The following is a 19,064-nucleotide window of genomic DNA, read 5'->3' as shown; positions in this document are numbered from 1 at the left end:
CTGAGGCTTGCTCCCGGATGTAGTGTAGACATGCCCCGAATGTCTCTGTACCTCAGCTCCACACCTATAAAATGGCGACTGTGGTGTTTCCTAACCTCACAGAGGATAAATTAAATGCGCTTAAGTATCAGAGGGGTAGCCGTGTTAGTCTGGTTCTGTAGAAGCAGCAAAGAATCCTGTGGCACCTTATAGACTAACAGACGTCTGTTAGTCTATAAGGTGCCACAGGATTCTTTGCTGCTTCTAAATGCGCTTAGTTATACTTTGGCTTATATAAGCACTTGGACAGGCAAATCAGTTTAGACAGGACTGCAGAAGGGACTCTGGGAGGGATCATCAAAAAGCCCAAAATTATGGCTGGCAAAAAGCCATTGTTGAGTGGATGTTCATTGTCCAAGCAACACACCTGGGCATAATGCAGTACCAATCGCTGAACTGCAGATTCAGTAGAGATCTATGTAAGCCTTTCCCATTTTATAGGCTGTTTGGGATGACAGATGAGATCTGCCACGTGCAGTATTAGACACTCTGCGCTGAGCCTGCCCTGCAGGGTAGCTGTTGTTAATTCGGTATTTGAATAGTGCCCACAGTATGCAGAGAGTCTGCAGTGCTTTAGGCAGGGCTGGCTCAAAAACGGGGGTGGAGGGGCCATTTCACCCAAACTTCCATGGATTTTATTTTCTGTTTCCTTCAAACTGTTCTCTAGTGTTGATACTGCTGCTGATTCAGTAAAGAGGAGCGATGCCAATCAGGGACTGCAGGCAGCCAGGGCGGGGGAGGGGGAATCTAGTGCCCTTGCCCTCAGTTAATCCCCTGAGATCAATGCTGGAGGGATACCCCTGCCTTTTAAATGTGGGACCAACCCTCCTTCGCTTGACAGAATGAGACACAATCTCTGTGAGCGGGTTTTCCCCACGAGACAGTAAACCACACAAGTTAAAATGGGGCCTTCCCACGTAGGGAAGAACTTTGCTCTGTGTAGATCTTTCCAGTTCTAATATTCAGCATGGAGAGGCAGTTTGTGTGTGTGTGTGTGTGTGTGTGTGTTACGTAATGGGTTTTAACTCTGCAGTGCTGGGGCATCCCAGAAAACGTCTCCAGGTTTGGCAGTGAGCTATAGCTGTGCTGTGATTCACATGTTGCACGAGGACATGAGGGAGCTGTGTAGGGTGACCAGACAGCAAATGTGAAAAATCGGGATGGGGTTTGGGGGTAATAGGAGCCTATATAAGAAAAAGACCCAAAAATCGGGACTGTCCCTATAAAATCAGGACATCTGGTCACCCTAGAGCTGTGAGGGCTACAAAAAGCAATTGTGTTGGTCTCTCTTAATGACATGGGTGGCATTTTGTCATTGCTCTGGCCCAAACAGAACACTGAATAATACAGACATTCCAATTACTTGAACACAGCGAGCGAAGTTGCCTATGAAAAGAAGGTTTTCTTTAATATAAATACAAGCGTCTTTTGAACCTCTGGCTTGGTGTCCTTTTTAGTGTGTTGGGATGAAGCCACATGAGATCACCCTTCCCTTAAACAATAGGGCAAGGTTCCTGTTAGGAAATAATAACAGAAATTCCAAATGCGTGATTTGTCTACCACTTCCTGGTTGAAATAGTGTTTATGACAAATATTGTTTCCCATTGCAAAGTAAATATGACTCAGATGCCATATTTACTTGCCAGAAGCGACCACTGAAGTATCATGTGGCAGGGCGAGGCGACATATACGCGAACGTTGTGTCCCTTGAAAAAATACTGACATTTTATTGCATATTGTGCAGAAATTATTTTTTTAAATCTCACGATTCAGCCTGTGAATTGTCCATTCTCATCCTTCATGGGAAAAATGTCAAAAGCACATGACCAGCTCCTGTATCTCTTACTCAGGGCTTGTCTTCACAGAAAAGTTAGCTTGAGTGTTGCCCCTAACTCAAGTCCTACCCACACATACCCTTCACTGAAGCATGGGATTCTTCACTATCACAGTGTTATCCTCACCCCAGTCCTGTGAGGAAGGGAAGCATTACCCACCCTTGATGGATGAAGAGCTGAGACATGGGGCAGATTAAGAAGCTCACCCCAGGTTGCACAGAGGGAGTCTGTGGCTGAGCTGGGAATTGACTCGGGTCTCCTGAGTCCCTGTCCACTAAACCCTGCTCGGAATCTGAATGTTCCTGAGAGTTTGCGTTTCCCTGTTGGTTTCTTTTTGTGATCCCAAGTTTCTATTTCACTTTCCTGTTACAGAAAGGAATCACCTCCAATTCCTCCTTACATGATCTGTCAGGAGCCCTGGAAACCTTGGTGGAGAGTCTTGGGAAGCTCGTTCAAGAGGTAAGCTGCTCCTTCCTGCATCGGGAGGGAGAACTTCTCTTTGCCATCACTGTTTCTAGCCTGAAATTGACTTCCCCAAAGCACAAAGCTGCTCAGTAACCTGCACCTGCCTTACAGCATTTTTCCCTTTAATAAAGAAAGGCCCTACTTTGTAGCACCTTTGTGCCCAGAACTCTGAGGGAAGTCAGTGGGAGTCCTTTGAGCCGTGCAGCTACAGATTTGGTCTTCTGAGGGACCTGAAGGAAGGACTCTGAAATATCTGTGAGATGCACTGTGCCCTACATTTGCTTTTCAGAGCCAGCTTTTCCAAGGCAGGAACAATCATTTCACTGGCAAAATAAACAGAATGCTTGCTGTGCCCTGGATGGGGCCCGTGGGCGCGAGCCGGTGTAATGAGTTTTGCTCACGGATGTGAGCAGTGGTTGGTTTCAGCAGCTGGTCTCAGGGAGTGACAAGGAGTTATGAGAGGGGGAAGGTAGGTTGATTGTTGTAATTTACTAGCTCTGGACTTTTGGACAGTTATGTATTTGTTGCTTGTCTCATCTATATTTGTGAAGCATCTAGCATAGTGGGAACCTGATCCTGCTAGGGGGCCCTCCAGGCACTATCCGAATATAAATACAAATAATAATGTGACCAATTTGCATGTGTAAATGACAATCATATGGATGAGAAAAAACATTTTTGTAGGTGAAATGGTGAAAAATCACACCTAAGTGCTTAGTGCTGGACCAGCCCCCAGCTATATTTTTAGAGCTAGCTCCTTGGAGCAGGGACTGCCTTTGTTTTGTGTTTGTACAGCACAGCACAGTGGGGCCCTGCTCCAGAACTGGGGCTGCTGGCCCTCTGAGAATATAAATAGCAATAAGAAGTGACATTTAGCTCACATTGTGCTGACTGTGACGGGCTGTTATTCTAACGTGTTTTCTCTCTTGGAGAAGTCGCCATTTAAGCTAAACAATACCATCCCCCTCCTCCCCATTATTCTTCATCAGGGAAAGAGAGCCCTACAGCCATGAACTGGAGTAACCTCTTAGAGCCTGCGAAAGCCGAGGTCACCGCAGGTTACTGAGCACTCGGTTTCCATAGAGGGGAGGGCGTTAGAAGCTGGCACATGCCCACCAGCTCTTCCTTGGACATGTTCCCTGCTGAATCCTAGGACCTGCAGCAGTTCCCATTTCTGATGAGATGAACAAAAACATTCCGTTTGGAATCAAGGCAAAGCTGTAGCCGTTAGCAGAAGAGGTTCTCCTAAGAGCCTGGCTTCGGGGGCTGGTTACAGCTGTTTCCTGTTACAGCAATCAGGCCTCTTTTTATTTTTTTTGCCTGGGGGTAAAAATAATTGAAACCATGTGATGTTCTCTTTGCTGATGTGGCTGAAAACTCCCTGAGTAACGTGCCTGTTGCCTGACAGCTCTCCTGGGTAGGCGTACCTTTCTTTCCCCCTATTCCAGTGCAAACAAAGGCAGCCTTTTCTCTGCAGCGCCTGGCCTGTCGCATTAGCCGCCCAGACTGCTTGACTGAAAGTTACATTTCAGTCTTTGGGGTGCTGACTGCTGTGTGACAACTGGGGAAGGAGGATTCATTCCCTTGTTGATCTAGCAGCAGGTGTTGGGGAAAGGAGAAAACGATTATTTGCACCACATCCCCTAGTCTTTCTGGCAAAGGGTTTTAATTAGGAAAGGGACTGAACTAGATCACTGGCTCTGAACATCCCAATCGCAGTCTTTGGACAAGTTTCCAATTCAGCCTACATGCTGAATCTTTCCTAGCCTGAACCTGTTGGTGAGAGGCTCCCAGGCTGCAGTGGAGAACGAGCCCAGTATTCTGAAAAATATGCCTGGGCCAGATCCTCAGCACTTATAAATCGACATAACTCCTCACATGGCTACTGTTTTAAATTTCTAAAGTGCTTTGCACAGTCCTAAAGACTGAACAAAGCTGCTCGCACAAATGATTTTTGTTTTTTAGTGGCAGGGTCTGTTAGATTGAATTATTATTTATTTGTATTATGATAGCAACTAAGGGCATGTCTACACTGCAGTTAAACACTTGCAGCTGTCCCGTGTCAGCTGACCCGAGCTTGTGGGGCTCACACTGGGGGGCTATAAAATTATGGTGTAGCTGTTTGGAGCCGAGGCTCTGGATCCCTCCCAACTTGTTGTGTCCCAAAACCCAGGCTCCAGCCTGAACCTGGACATCTACACCACAATTTTATAGCCCCCAAGCCCATGTCAGTGGACGTGGGCCAGCCACAGATGTGTTGCAGTGTTAAACATACCCTATAGCCCCATCTGAGATCAGGTATTTTATATACATGTAGTAAGAGACCGTTCTTGTCACAAAAAGCTTGCAGTCTAAACAGACATATAAGGTAGGAGGGGAAACTGAGGCACAGAGGTGAAGTGACTTGCCCAAGGTCACCCAGAAGATCAGTGACAGGGCTGGGAACTGAAGCCTCAGTCCGGTGCCCTAGCCCCTATGTCGGGTTTCTTCTCAGTCATGTTCCCCCTTATGAAGCCTGTTTTCTGCATTATAAAACCACTTACATCAGGCTGAGACTTGCCATTTGAGTTTTCAGTCCAGCTCTTAAACACATGTTCATTCCCCCTCTCTCCCATTTCCCACTTTAGCTGATTGTGGTTCATTTTGCACAGATGCAATGGTTCATTTTGCACACATTACCTTCAGTGGAGTGACTGCTTGTTTCTCTCAGTGCGAATGAAAGAACTGAGAATGAGCTGCAGAAAGCCACATCTCCCTGCTTGTGTTGCTTTCAGTAAAAGCTTTTCAACGAGATCCTGCTCTGCGATGTGGGATATGCATTGCGGCTTTCGTGAGATTAGAACCATCCCTTACTGCTATCGTAATGTAGCCTTCAATGTTGAATGCAGTGGAGCGGTCAGCTAGCCATATGCATCTGAAATCTTAATGATAGGTGATGCACGGCAGCCAGCTTGTTACCTGTTGTGCCTTCAGGCATCTCCAGTGCTTAACCAGAGGCCTATTGATTACTCTGCTTGGGCAGCGGCGTATTGAGATGCAGGGTTTGTGACCATCAGGGTTTGTTTTCAGTACGTCCCCAGGCCAGTGGGGGGAGTTGTTTCGCTCTCGAGTGTTCTGTACTTTGCCCACTGCGGTTTTGTCCGAAATAAGAGACAGGAGACATGTAGGAAGGAAATTCAAACTACCAGGAGCTATAAGAGTAGAGTAAATGAGACTCAAACTGCCGGCATTACTGCTTGGCCGAATCTAGTCTGTCTCTTTTTTATCCCTCTAATCTCTCTCTTTACCGATCAGTGAGTCATCCCAGACTGCTAGCTCCAAATACCCCTGTGTATGTGTATGGCCAAGATAGTCAGAAGTGACTAGTGGTCTTTGGGTGTCCAGCCAAAGCGGTCTGATTTCAGACAATGGGTTAGGGTGACCAGATGTCCCGATTTTACAGAGAGAGTCCCAATTTTGGGGTCTTTTTCTTATATAGGCTCGTATTACCCCCCACCCGTCCCGATTTTTCACATCTGCTCTCTGGTCACCCTACAATGGGTGCCCAGAACTTTCAGAAAATCAGGCCCTTCTCTAAGGTCAGGTCTACACTGGGCTTTACCGCTATAGCTACACCATTATGCTACGTTGGCAAAGAGCTCCTAGTGTGGACATAACTCATGCAGGCAAAGCTGTGCTTTTGTCAGTATAGCTTATTCCAGCCACCCAGAGCAAAACAAGCTATAATGGAAAAAGCACAGTTTTGCAAGTATAGCTGCATCTACACTAGAGACTTCTATCAGTCACAGATCTCACCTCATTACACCCTTGACTCAACATATGGTAGTGGAGCTGGTAAATTTTGTAGTTTAGGCCTGGCCTAACTCTTAGCCGAAGGTTGGAAGTTGAACAGGTATAACTGTCAGTTAGGGGAGTGATTTTGTTTTTTAACCAATATAGTTATACCGGTAAAAGCCCTATTGCGAATACAGTTATACTGGTATATAGTTATTCTCCTCTGCATATGAGAACAGCTATACAGGTATAAAGCACCTTTATATGGATATACCTGTGTCCACATTAGGGGTGTGGGGGGGAGAGGATCATACTGCTTTAGCTTAGTGGAATGGGTGAATTTTCCAGTGTAGATGAGGCCTTTGAGTTGGGCACTGAAAATCACATGTCTCTTTTGAGAATCTTGGCCATATATGTCCAATTCTTATTTTTAAGAGTCAACCAGAGCAAAATTAAAGTTAGCAATTTTGAAACGTAAAATTACTGATGTATACCTAAGGTTATTTCCATTCAGGGCCGTCGCAACCCACTGGGCAACCTAGGTGGTCACCTAGGGTGCTAACGTTTGGGGGGCGGCAACCGCAGCGGCTGGATCTTTGGCCGCCCCGGTCGTCATCGGTATTTCGGGGGCGGGACCTTCTGCCACCTAGGGCACCAAAAAAGCTGGCGGTGCTCCTGTTTCCATTGTATTACGTGATGTCTGCTTCCCCCAAGCTGTGTTGAGCACAATGACACCAGATGTGGTGGAGTGGGATGCAGACCAAGACAACAAACGGGCAGTGGAGAAATTTAAAATATGCCTGAGGCATTAACATTAGGCAAATATGTAATAAACCCCAAGGCTTTGCTTGTCTCATCTGTCTCCCATCATATCGATGTGAGGTGTATATTTTTCTAAAAATAAACAGACTTCTTGTGTGTGACATGGGAGTGGCTCTTGATCAGCATCAACCGAATTTTTGCCATGTCATTAGAACATGTATAAAACATCCACAATTCTGGGAATAAACTCAATGGGCCAAGCTCATCCCCAGCATAACTCCACCAACTTCAGTGGTGTAACCTCTGGGGTGACTTTGGTTTGCTCTGGTCCAGGGCTTTGTCATTTTTGACTTTGTCAAAATCAAGTGGCACAGTACATCAAAACTAGTAGGCCAGCTACACTCTGATTGACTTTGTGTGACTGTCCATGGAAATAAAGTGATGGACCATGGCCCAGGAAGTATCTGTAATGTTAAAATCTTCCTTAGCATTCTTGTGTGACTCTCATAAAGGGATGGCTGTTGTGTGTTATATTACAGATATATGGGATAAGAAAGACACCAGTGTCATGTCTAGCTAGAACATGCCTGGTATTCTGGGTGCTGACTCTGGGCAGGATGCGTCCATTCCACTTATGCTAATTGACAGGAGCAAACGCCAAGAGAAGTCGTGGAAGAGTGGGTCACAGAATTGCAACAGCTCGGGGGCATATTTCCTTCCCCTCCTGCTCTTGGAAACCCCTGTGCAGCCATTCCCATGTGCCTCTGTGTTATACTTAGGCTTGGCAGAATTGGATTTTTATTTCTTTATTACTTGGATGGATAATATCAATGTTTTTAAAGCATTTTTTTAGATTTTTATCAATTTAAATGTTCACAACTGTGGGAAATTGGGGGGCAAGGGCCAGACAATTCTCCAACAACAGTAGATGTTGTGATTCAAAAATCTAAAGGTTAAACTGTTAACACAGAACCTGATGAGGTTCAATAAGGACAAGTGCAGAGTCCTGCACTTAGGACGGAAGAATCCCATGCACTGCTACAGACTAGGGACTGAGTGGCTAGACAGCAGTTCTGCAGAAAAGGACCTAGGGGTTACAGTGGACGAGAAGCTGGATATGAGTCAACAATGTGCCCTTGTTGCCAAGAAGGCTAATGGCATTTTAGGCTGTATAAGTAGGGGTATTGCCAGCAGATGGAGGGACATGATCATTCCCCTCTATTTGGCACTGGTGAGGCCTCATCTGGAGTACTGTGTCCAGTTTTGGGCCCCACGCTACAAGCAGGATGTGGAAAAATTGGAAAGAGTCCAGCGGAGGGCAACAAAAATGATTAGGGGGCTGGAGCACATGACCTCAGAGGAGAGGCTGAGGGAACTGGGCTTGTTCATTCTGCAGAAGAGAAGAATGAGGGGGGATTTGATAGCTGCTTTCAACTACCTGAAAGGGGGTTCCAAAGAGGATGGATCTAGACTGTTCTCAGTGGTACCAGATGACAGAACAAGGAGTAATGGTCTCAAGTTGCAGAGGGGGAGGTTTAGGTTGGATATTAGGAAAAACTTTTTCACTAGGAGGGTGGTGAAGCACTGGAATGGGTTACCTAGGGAGGTGGTGGAATCTCCTTCCTTAGAGGTTTTTAAGGTCAGGCTTGACAAAGCCCTGGCTGGGATGATTTAGTTGGGTTTGGTCCTGCTTTGAGCAGGGGGTTGGACTAGATACCTCCTGAGGTCCCTTCCAACCCTGATACTCTGTGATTCTATGATTCACAGATTGTCAACATCACATGTCAAAATATACATGATATCCTTTAATAAACAAACCATACCTGTTTACTCTTCATTCACTAGTCCATTTGTAACAAGTCCAGTTCAAGAGTCTAAATCACTGGATTTTGAGTCTAAGAAGTTTTTAAGCAGCATTTTCCCTACTTTGTCTGTCTGTAAATTTTGATTATTAACAGTGGAAATATTTTTGTCGGTTTGCGTGGATACAGAGAAATCGATATTTACCGATACAAATCTGATTCTTCCAAGCCTAGAAATGCCCCAGTCAGGGCCCAGAGGATCCCTTGGAGCTCAGGAAGGAACTGTGGGTCCAGTGGAGAGGGAGAGGCTGATTAGCTGTCATGAGAGCCCAGCTCCCCAGGCTGTCCTGGGGTTCCTGGGGTGAACCTTCTTTCCTTGCAGGTGCCTGGGCTCTTCAGGATCTCCGGGTTTCACCGCTTCTGGCCTTTGTGTTTGTATCAAAGCTTTGTGAAGCAGTGGGTGTGCAGTATAGATTGAGAGAAGGGGCAGGGAAGAAGGGAACAAGATGATCAGATAGAACCATGGCCTTAAAAGGCCAGTCACTGTACAGAAAGGCCTTGATTACTTTGTTCAGCGCTTCTGCCCCATTTGGGTACTTGTCTGACTTGGACTCTGGAGCTTATTGGTTCAGATTTCAAACTGACCTGACCATGTAGGTACCAGGGTAGCATACTGGCTAGCAATGCACAACATGAGAGCAGCTGCAGGTTTATAGGTCTGGGGGTGGGGGTAGGGGGCATTTTGGTAGCAATACTGTAGTGCCTTTTAGCTGTTACAGAGACAAGGCGGGTGAGGCAATATCTTTTACTGGACCAATGTCTGTTGGTGAAAGAGATGAGCCTTCGAGCTACACAGAGCTCTTCATCAGTCTCCTCTGTGTAACTCAAAAGCTCGTCTCTTGGACCAGCAGACGCTGGTCCAGTAAAAGATATTATCTCACCCACCTTGTGTGTCTCGTATTCTGGGAACAACACGTCTCGCTACTGTGTAATTTAGTTTCTTACTGAGAGGTTTCAGAAAGCCCTTTTACACACTGCTAGTGAAGCAGTGCAGCTCTCCAATACTAACGTGTGTCGTTGTTGTTACGATAGGTGGCAAATATAGCGACACCTCTGGTTAAGGTGACCTGATATTTTCCAAAGGTGTCCATCGTGCCCAGCTCCAGTTGAAGTCAATGGGGACTGCAGCTCTGAAAATAATGGTCCGAAGCATTACAGGCTGGATTGTGAGCTGGTATAAATAGACATCAGTGGAGACGTGTCATTTTACACACTCTGGGTATCTGGCCTTCCCTCTTGAAGCACAGTATGTTACTGTAGTGTCATAGGCCTGTCCTGTGGTGTTTTTATTCGCATCACTTTATAAGTGAGTGGACACGGATGCTAATGTCAGAGTGACGGAGATTGTTTCTGGTGGAGGCTAGCCTCTTCCTAGCCAATCTGTAGTGTTAATGCCCCTGCACCTTGTGTTAGGCAAGATGCCAAAGGAGGTGCCTTGTAATGTGTGGCTGGTTTTAATGGCTGCGGAGGCAGTGAAGATCCCTGTTGTGACCCTGAAGTTTAGCTAAAGCTGGACTTGCCTCATAACCATCTAAGGATTTTCTGGGAATGCCATTGATAAAGGGAGGGTGGGAGGAAAGTGATAGCTGACCTCATGGGCCAGATTCTCTACCAGTGTAAATCGGCACAAGCCCATTGACTTCAGTGAAGCTATGCCAGTTTACACCAGTAGAGAATTGGGTCCCGTATCTCAGCCTCTGAATGTTGCAAAGCTGCATCTGATTAGTTTGACTCACTGTTTATTATTTCCCTGCCTCTCCTTCTGGCTCACTCCCCTCCACCCCCATTCTGTTGCCTGAGTGAGGGGACCCTGCTGGAATGGCAATGGGGGCAGCCATGAGAAGGAGTGGAATTCACGGGAGGGCAGGGGCTAAGGATTTTCTCTGTGATGTCATTGAAAAATGCAGAATAAAGGAGCTGGCACAACAGAAGCCAGCCCCCCTCCCCCCCCCGCATACATGGGACATTTCCTGAGTGCAGGGTTCCCCCCGCTGATCATGCCCTTTTGCTTTTCCAAGGTCTGGTTCACGTAGCTGGTTTATTAAATTAGATCAGGTGTTTGTGGAGACACATGCTTTGATATCAAAATACCTGTTTCATGCAAGTGAAATAAGCAAGCACTTTGTCCCCGTGCATTGCAGCTGGTGAGCATGAAGAGCTGGAGTGACATGAGGCAGGAGGTGATGTTTCTGACCAATGTGAACTCCACAAGCGCCTCTACTCAGATCTACCAAGCGGTGTCACGGATTGTGTGTGGCCATCCGGAGGGGGGAGGGTTGAAAATCAAATCTCTCAACTGGTATGAGGACAACAACTACAAGGCCCTGTTTGGAGGCAACAGCACCGAGGAGGATGCAGCTAATTTCTATGATAATTCTACAAGTAAGTGAGACCCGGTCCTGGGCAACGTGCCTATTCATGTTACGAGTGTGTGAATCGTTAGAGGCCTCCACTTCCTCTTGACTGTCCCACAGGGTGACAGGATAGCCAGATAATGACTCAAGGTGTGTGTGTATTTACATGCTCATATACTCCGTGATAGGCTAGCAGAGACCGTTCCATATGATGTGAGATGTTCTTATAATGGCAGTGTAAGGACCTGACCCAGAGCCCACTGAAGGCTCCCACTGACTAATCTAGGCTTTGGGTTGGGCCTTGGGCGTGCTACCATGGATTGGATTTGCAAAGTGCTCTGCCCTGGGGGTTCACATGAGGTGCTGAGCTCTGCTGCAGATCTGGCTACTGACCCTTTGAAAATTGGGCCTTTGATGTGCTCTTTGGATTGAACTGTGCTTTGTAATCAGTGAGAAGTGCTTGCTTTGCATGGGGGCCTGGTTTTCCCGGGGGATGCTGTGCAGATGCCGCTTTGTGACTTTCAGAGCTCCAGATCCAGTGAGAGGCATTGGGTTTCTGGTTAAGCTGTGCAGCTCAGGGTGGTTTCTTTTTAACTCCAACCCTCTTGGCTCAGATATTTCTGTTTTTAAAATGCACACGTGTGTGACATGCTTGCCCATGAGTAAGTGCCTTTGAGCTGTTCGATACAGTGTCTCTAGCTTAGCTCATGCATGTTCTCTCCCTGTTTAGCACCCTACTGCAATGAGCTGCTGAAGAGTCTTGAGTCCAGTCCGCTTTCCCGAATTATTTGGAGGGCTCTGAAGCCTTTGCTCATTGGGAAGATCCTGTACACTCCTGACACCCCGGTCACGAGGCGGGTCATGACTGAGGTAGGCTATGGAATGGAGATGGTTTAATTTGGCCCTACTGCTGGTGTAACCGGCTCAGGGAACACCCCTCAAGTATAAAGGTGATTGTCCTGGAGTGCATAGCCTATCTATGTTCTCTGCTGAAGCCTCACAGAGAAAAGGGGGCTGGAAGACAGGAGGGGTGGCTGGTGGATACCCTGGCTGTGTCTCCTTCCCACCTCCTTTGGGGAGACACTCACTTCTGGGAGCACTGGGAAGCAGCAGTCCTAGTGCTTTCCTGAATAACTCTGACATGAAAAGTGGTGGGGGGGGGAGGCTTTTTGTACGCTGCTCCCTGTGCACACTCATGAAAGAGACAGACATAATTCAGCCCTTTAAAGTGGCCTACAAAGGCATTGAGATCCTGGACACACAAATGTACTGGCTTGTGATATTTTTATTTTCAAACACATGTGATTTTTCTCCTTGCTGTAGCTCCCACGTTACCAGTAAAACTTGGGCAGCGCAGTGCCTAGATTTGCACTCTGCCCACCTGGCCTGTTGCTGCTCCGACCTGCAATGCTGAAATTTTGGAATAATCCTTCCCCTTTGCTGGCAGGTGAACAAGACTTTCCAGGAGCTGAGCGTGTTCCGGGACCTAGGAGGGATGTGGGAGGAGATAAGCCTGAAGATTTGGACGTTCATGGAAAGCAGCCAGGAAATGGATCTGATCCGGGTCAGTATGCCATCACTGTGGGTATGTCTGCACTGCAATGAAACCCCTGTGGCTGGCCCATGTCGGCTGACTCAGGCTAAGGGACTGTTCAGTTGTGGTGTAGACATTCTGACTCGTGCTGGAGCTTGGGGTCTAGGACCCTGTGAGGTAGGAGTGTCCCAGAGCACCCGAGTCTACACTGCAAGTAAACAGCCCTTTAGCCTGACCCCGAGCCAGCTGGCATGGGCCAGCCAGGGGGCGTTAATTGCAGTGTAGACATACCTTAAATTTCTCAGATAACTTTGTCCTTACCTATAGTGTTTATTTTGGGGATGTGACTGGCACTTCAGTCCTGAGCTGTATGCATAGCACTACGTGGTCATTCCTTGAGACAAGTTCTCTTGCATGGTAGTTCCCTGCCAGTGCAATGCTACAGCAGGATTCGAGAAGGTAGGTTTTAGCATTGTCTGAAACTGTGTGTACATGAAATGGGAACTGAATAATGAACTAGACACAACTGGGTCAGTTCCTCCACTGGTGTAAATCAGCAGAGTTCCACTGACTTCACTGGAGTTGCACGAGTTTACGTCAGTTGAGGATCTGGCCCATCTGAGTTGAGAACAGGGGATTTTTAAGTACAGTATGTGACATATGAGCCAGTAGCGTAGCTAGGGGGGGAAGCAGGGGGAGCAGCTGCTACCCCACTGAGCACATTCCCCAAAAGTGGTGCCTTTTTAATTTTTACACTCGCGCGGGGACGACGTTGTGGGGTGAGACCTTGGAAGCACCTCTTTGCTCGCAGCTGTCAGCTCGCGGTGCAGTGGGCATGCCTGTCCCTTTAAACCGGGCGGGAGGGGGCGTTCCCATGGTGCTTCGTGGCAGGCGGCTTGGATTTTAAATCCTAGCGGCCGGCGGCGAGAGCAGGGCGAGGTCAGTGCAGGGCCGGAGCTGCACGGGGAGCAGGGCAGGGCAGGGTTCAGTTCGGGAGCCGCAGGTAGGGGCAGGATCATGAGTTTGGTGGCCGGGAAGGGGGTGAAGCCACCAGGCACGGCAGAGCCCAGGAAGGCGGCTGGGGCTGGGGCCGGGGCCGGGGCACGGGCACTCACCGGCAGCAGCGCTGGAAGTGGTGCAATGTGGCCCCAGACCACTCCACTCCACCAGCTCCCAGCCGCAGCACTCCGCTTCCTGACGCCGGTGAGTGCGGGGAGGTTGGGGAAAGGACACCCCCCGCACTCACCTGTGGCGGGAAGCGGAGCAAAGTGGCCCCAGCCTGCTCCGCTTCCCTTGCCCGGTCCCCAGCCGTGTCGCTGGGGCGGGGGTATTGGGAAAGGTCCCTCCTCCCCCCCGCCACTCACCAGCAGCAGTGGGAAGCGGAGCAGCCCGGCCCCAGCCCGCTCCACTCTCCCAGCCGCGTCGCTCCGCTTCCCGCTGCCGGTGAGTGTGGAGAGGTTGGGGAAAGGACGCTCCCCTGCACTCACCGGCGGTGGGAAGCGGAGCGACACGGCCCCAGCCCATTCTGCTTCCCTTGCCCCTGCCCCTACCCCAGCCGTGTTGCTTTGGGGGCGGGGGGGAGGGCTGGGGAAAGGTCCCCCTCCCCTGCACTCACCAGCGGCGGGAAGCGGAGTGCTGCGGCTGGGAACTGGCGGAGTAGAGCTGGCTGGGGCTGGGCTGCTCCACTTCTGCCACTGCCGGTGAGTGCAGGGGGGGATCCCTTCCCCCAAGCTCCCTCCCCTGAGCAACACGGCTGGGGCTAGGGTGCGGGAAGCGGACAGGGCCGGCTCTGACTTTTTTGCCACCCCAAGCCAAAAAAAATAAATAAACCCCAGGGTGCAGGGCGGCCGGACCCGGAGGCAAAGCCAAAATAAATAAATAGGGCAGCTGGGCCGCCCTAGGAATGGGCGGAAGCCGCCCCTTTGAATCTGCCGCCCCAAGCATGAGCTTGCTTGGCTGGTGCCTGGAGCCGGCTCTGGAAGCAGAGCAGGCTGCTCCCCATCTCCCACTAATCCCCTGGGCCACTCGGGGGCCCCCAAAAGTGCCCCCCACAGCTCCTGCCTCCCAGACCCTCTGGGTCTCTGGCAGCGGGACTTTCAGTGCCGTCGAAGAAACCTGGAGCAAGGGAAGGGCCCGCTGCCAAAGACCCAGAGCGCTGCCGGGTGAGTAAAAGCGCCGCAGTGGGTGGCGCCTTTTTTTTTTTTTTTTAATTGCTCCCTCGTTCCCTCCACCTGGCTACACCACTGATATACGTGCCCTGTAATCATGTCACACAGTGCCGTGAACTGAAGCAGAGCATGATTAACCACTGCTTTCCATCTGCTCTGCCTGGGATCTGCTCACTCTTCTTCACTGCCGACTATTACATGTGTAGAACCTGGAGAGAGGGTTCCCGACACATTTAACTTGCTATGCTGTGTTCTGCTTTGTAACAGCAAATGCCTGTAAGTACCAGGGCAACTGCTGTCTTGGTGTTGGCATGAGGTATACCTTGTAGAAAGCAGTCACAAACCAAGGACTCATCCTGGGAGGTGTCAAGCACCCTCAATCCCATCGAGTGCCGTAGGAATTGGGGGCTGAAGTGAAGCATCCGGCAGGATTGGGCTCTTTTTGAATTGCATGGTGTGCTTACATTTGTGGAAGAGCAAATGTTGCCCTAGTAGCCGATCACTTGATAACATGCAGTGCGTGCTGACTTACCCGAAGGAGCAATGATCTCCCACCTTTGTTATAAATCCTTGGCTTCAGCGGAGTAACTCCTGGTTTACACCCGTGTAAGCAAGAAGAGAATCAGGTCTAACGTATAAAATAAATATCAGGAGCCTGGTTTGCTGCTGCATTACTGCACTTACATGCTAGCATAACTCCATTGATCGGGTGGACTCCGAGTCAGACCATTGGCACCTTCCCCACAGGAGATACACCGAGGGAAAACTGGAGTGGCGCAGTGGTGAATCGGGCCCTCTAGAACAAGTCCAAGCCAGCTGTTACTACTGTCTCCCCAGTAAAGCTAGACAAATATCCCCCACTGAACAGAAGTGTAAAGTATTCTCTGGCCCACCCCACTGCATTCTCCCCAGGGCCTGAAAATGCTGGAGATGATTGGGCAGGACTCTGATGGCGGTGCTGGCTTGATGGGAGTTACTCTTGATTACGCTGGTCTGAGTAAGATCAGAATCAGGCCTGGAGACTGTAAAGGGAGCTGCACAGCCCTGCCGAAGGCTGGCCTTTGGATACTGGTTTGCAATCAGATGTCCCTTGAAAAGTGAGTGGTGTGTTTTGAAGCAAGATCCATGAACCAAGGGAGCTGGCATTTTATACTTGTTGTTTATCGTCTCCATTCTAGCAGAGGCTTCCTGAGGTTCCTAAGAGTTCCAGTCCCCTGCTTTGTTTTAACAAATACCATTATAGCTCAATGTTCAAGGCATCGCTCTCTTTCCCCATCACGCATCCCAATGCGCGTGCGTTGGGGTCTTTTGTTGTGAGTATTGGGCAAAGTCATGCCATCAGCGTTCTGTTAAATGTAGAGCTGGAACACAGATCAGTTACATGCTTATCAGGCCAAAACACAAGACCTTCCAGCTGGGTCCACTGTCGTGGTAGGTCAGTTCTTTGGCCTAATGACCTTGACGGCCGTTTGTTTAAACCCGATGACATGGCTTCTGTGAGACAGGCAGACGACAGTGGTACCGAGTGGTTAGATTCCGAATTCCAGCCCTGCAGGTCACTGTATGGTTCTGTCAAGCTCCTTGCAGCTGAAGGGGCGCTGAAAGGGGAAATGTTTTCCTACCTCTTGTTTGACATTTGGGACTGGATCCTACTTCTGGTGGGGGTGTATGACAACACCCCCATTGACTTGAAAGGAGCTGGAGCAATTGCTCAGAGAACAGTGCGTGAACATGAACAACGTGAATACAAATAGTGTGCGACCGCTGGCTGCTGTAAGGAGTGTTTGGATGAGCAGACCCTAAGGAGACAAAATATAGACACAGAAGGGACAAGAGAAAGTGCTGGAGCACAATCCCCCCTTTCCATTTCTGTTTTTCTTTCCTGTGTTCTCCTTCACCAGCCTGACGTATTCTGCCCTTTTTTCCTGCTTTGCCATGTTATTTTTTTAATCTCATTCCCATTTGCACTGTGTGTCTGAAACAGCTATTCAGGTTTAAATTCTTTACCTTTCTTTAGTCTGAAGTATGCTCAAAAGTCAATTTCCTATTTGTATAGTTTGTAACCATTCCTTAGATTTGTTGTTCTTCTGCTTAGCCATATCCTTTGTAGTTAACACTTCCCTCTTTTCTACATATCCTGATACGGTACGTAATGTTACATGTGGTAGAGTGGTATAGGAGACAGTCTTACTTCCAGCATAAACAGTCAAAGGAAGTTCATTTCCATTTTACAGACAGGGAACTAAGACACAAGATTACATGACTTGCCCAAGGTCACCCCAGGGTCCGTGGCACAGCTGGGAACTGAACCCAGATCTCCTGGACTAAAGGAACTGAACCCAGATCTCCTGGGTTCAGTGTCTTTAGTCCAAGATTAGCCTTCCTCTAACAGCCCTCCTCCATAGATTCTTTCATTAAGTGTTTTAGTATTTGTCCTGCATATTTGGAATGTCCCTTCTCTTTAATGTTATTACCCACTCTGTCTGTGAGAGAGATGGTTCAGCCAGCAGTTCCTCCTTGTGTAACCTCTTTGCTTCCAGAGCAACAGTGTGCAGTAACTTACAATAAATACGTCGGAGGAGGCAGGGTCAGCCTTGCTGCATTGATATTTACGCTTAGCACCTCGGGAACTGAATTCCCGGTTACACTCGATCACCCCTTCGGCTCTGCTCAAAGCAAAGAATTGTTTGGAAGGTGTCAGCAGTATGTAGCAACCACCAATTAGCTGAAAAATCTCCTTCTTCCTTCCCTGCTTTCCAAGGATGGCTTTTGGGTTGGTTGTGGGGCAGGAGGTGTTTTGCAACTCTTCCCACTTTCCCAGCGACCGGAACAAGGCTGCCACCTGCTGGAGAGTTGTTGTTCCCAAATGTGCCTGTGAGGCTGGGAGTGTATTTACTGTGTCATTGGGCAGGCTCTGAGTGTCCAAAGTGTGTGGTTCTCTGCTGCCCTCCACCTGCAGTAGAGAGAGCAGTCCAGAGTCAACTCTCAGCCTGCAAGGCAGGACATAGGGTGTTGGGCACCCTGGGAATACCTCAGACAGGTATATCACCATATATTATCTATCTCATAGAGCTGAAAGGCACCCTGAAAGGTCATCGAGTCCCACCCCCCCGCCTTCACTAGCAGGACCAAGTACTGATTTTGCCCCACATCCCTAAGTGGCCCCCTCAAGGATTGAACTCACAACCCTGGGTTTAGCAGGCCAATGCTCAAACCACTGAGCTATCCCTTGTATTCCAGTTGAGCCTAGGCTAAGATCATGATGCCACTGTGCTAAGACCTGTGCACACTCATTGTGAGAGATAGTCATGGCCCTGCATAGTTTAAATGGACAGGACAAAGTGTGGGAGGGGAAACTGAGGCACAGAGCAACGAAGTGACTTGCCCAAAGTCGCACAATAGGCCAATGGCAGAACAGGGATTAGAAACCCGGCCTGCTGAGTCTCAGTCCTGTGGCCTGCCCACCAGATCATGCTGCCTCTACCAGATAGCTAGACCATGATGTAGGTGGCCAATCTGTTCTGGGATTTGTGTTCTCTAAGAGTAGCTGCAACATGTTTATTGTCATGCGAACTGGGAGTAGCCTTCAGTCATCTAGCAAGCTGCCAAACGAGGCTCCTCTGTCAGGCAACTTGGACACCCCATTTGACGCTAGCAATTCTGCGTCTCCCCTGAATGTTATTTTCCCCTGGGAATTTTCATTTTGTCACACTGCAGTTAATGTGATGCTGCGCTCTGGGAACCTGGGCTTCTCTGATGGAAGTCCCGTGCATCGGCAGAGTTAGTAACATGACGTGCTGAAGAGCATTCATGTGCTCAGTAAACTCTCCATTCTCAGTCTTTGTCCAGAGCTGGACTTCCAGGTCCAAGGGGAAAGAGTCATGGTAGCTTGGTACAAGCTCTGCCTTGCTGGGGGGAATCCAAACCTGACCCTAACAGTCCTTATTTTCCCCGGCACCATAATTGCAGACACTGCTGAAAAGCAAAGGCCTCTGGGACACTCACTTGAGCGGCTCAACATGGACGATTCAAGATGTTTCCCTGTTCTTGGCAAAGTCCCCAGAAGACATTCAGCCAGTGAATGGCTTCACATATACCTGGATGGATGCCTTCAATGAGACTGACCGGGCTGTCCAAACCATCTCTCGCTTCATGGAGGTGAGCTTGCTGCTGCTGTTAGGTAACGTTTGCTCATGCATGTCCTCCAGTACAAGGCCAAGCCATGCTCTCTGCAAGGGGTCTAGGAGAGTCATACTGTAAAAAGCTCAGTG

The 19,064-nt window shown here is 48.8% G+C and overlaps 1 protein-coding gene across 2 annotated transcripts in view; it reads left to right on the top strand.

Moving 5' to 3' along the window:
* Positions 1-19,064, top strand: part of ABCA1 (ATP binding cassette subfamily A member 1) — a 134,497-nt gene that overhangs the window by 74,182 nt on the left and 41,251 nt on the right. For both annotated transcript variants that reach the window (XM_045022061.1, XM_045022062.1), the window contains 5 exons: positions 2,247-2,333; positions 10,879-11,119; positions 11,822-11,961; positions 12,539-12,655; positions 18,763-18,951. In XM_045022061.1, coding sequence (XP_044877996.1) covers positions 2,247-2,333; positions 10,879-11,119; positions 11,822-11,961; positions 12,539-12,655; positions 18,763-18,951 — 774 coding nt within the window. The remainder of the gene's footprint in view (positions 1-2,246; positions 2,334-10,878; positions 11,120-11,821; positions 11,962-12,538; positions 12,656-18,762; positions 18,952-19,064) is intronic.

Source organism: Mauremys mutica, chromosome 6 (assembly GCF_020497125.1).
Source record: "Mauremys mutica isolate MM-2020 ecotype Southern chromosome 6, ASM2049712v1, whole genome shotgun sequence".
In the NCBI taxonomy this organism is placed as follows: Eukaryota; Metazoa; Chordata; order Testudines; family Geoemydidae; genus Mauremys; species Mauremys mutica.
The sequence above is the reverse complement of the archived record's forward strand: the minus strand, read 5'-3'. Positions and strand labels throughout refer to the sequence as shown.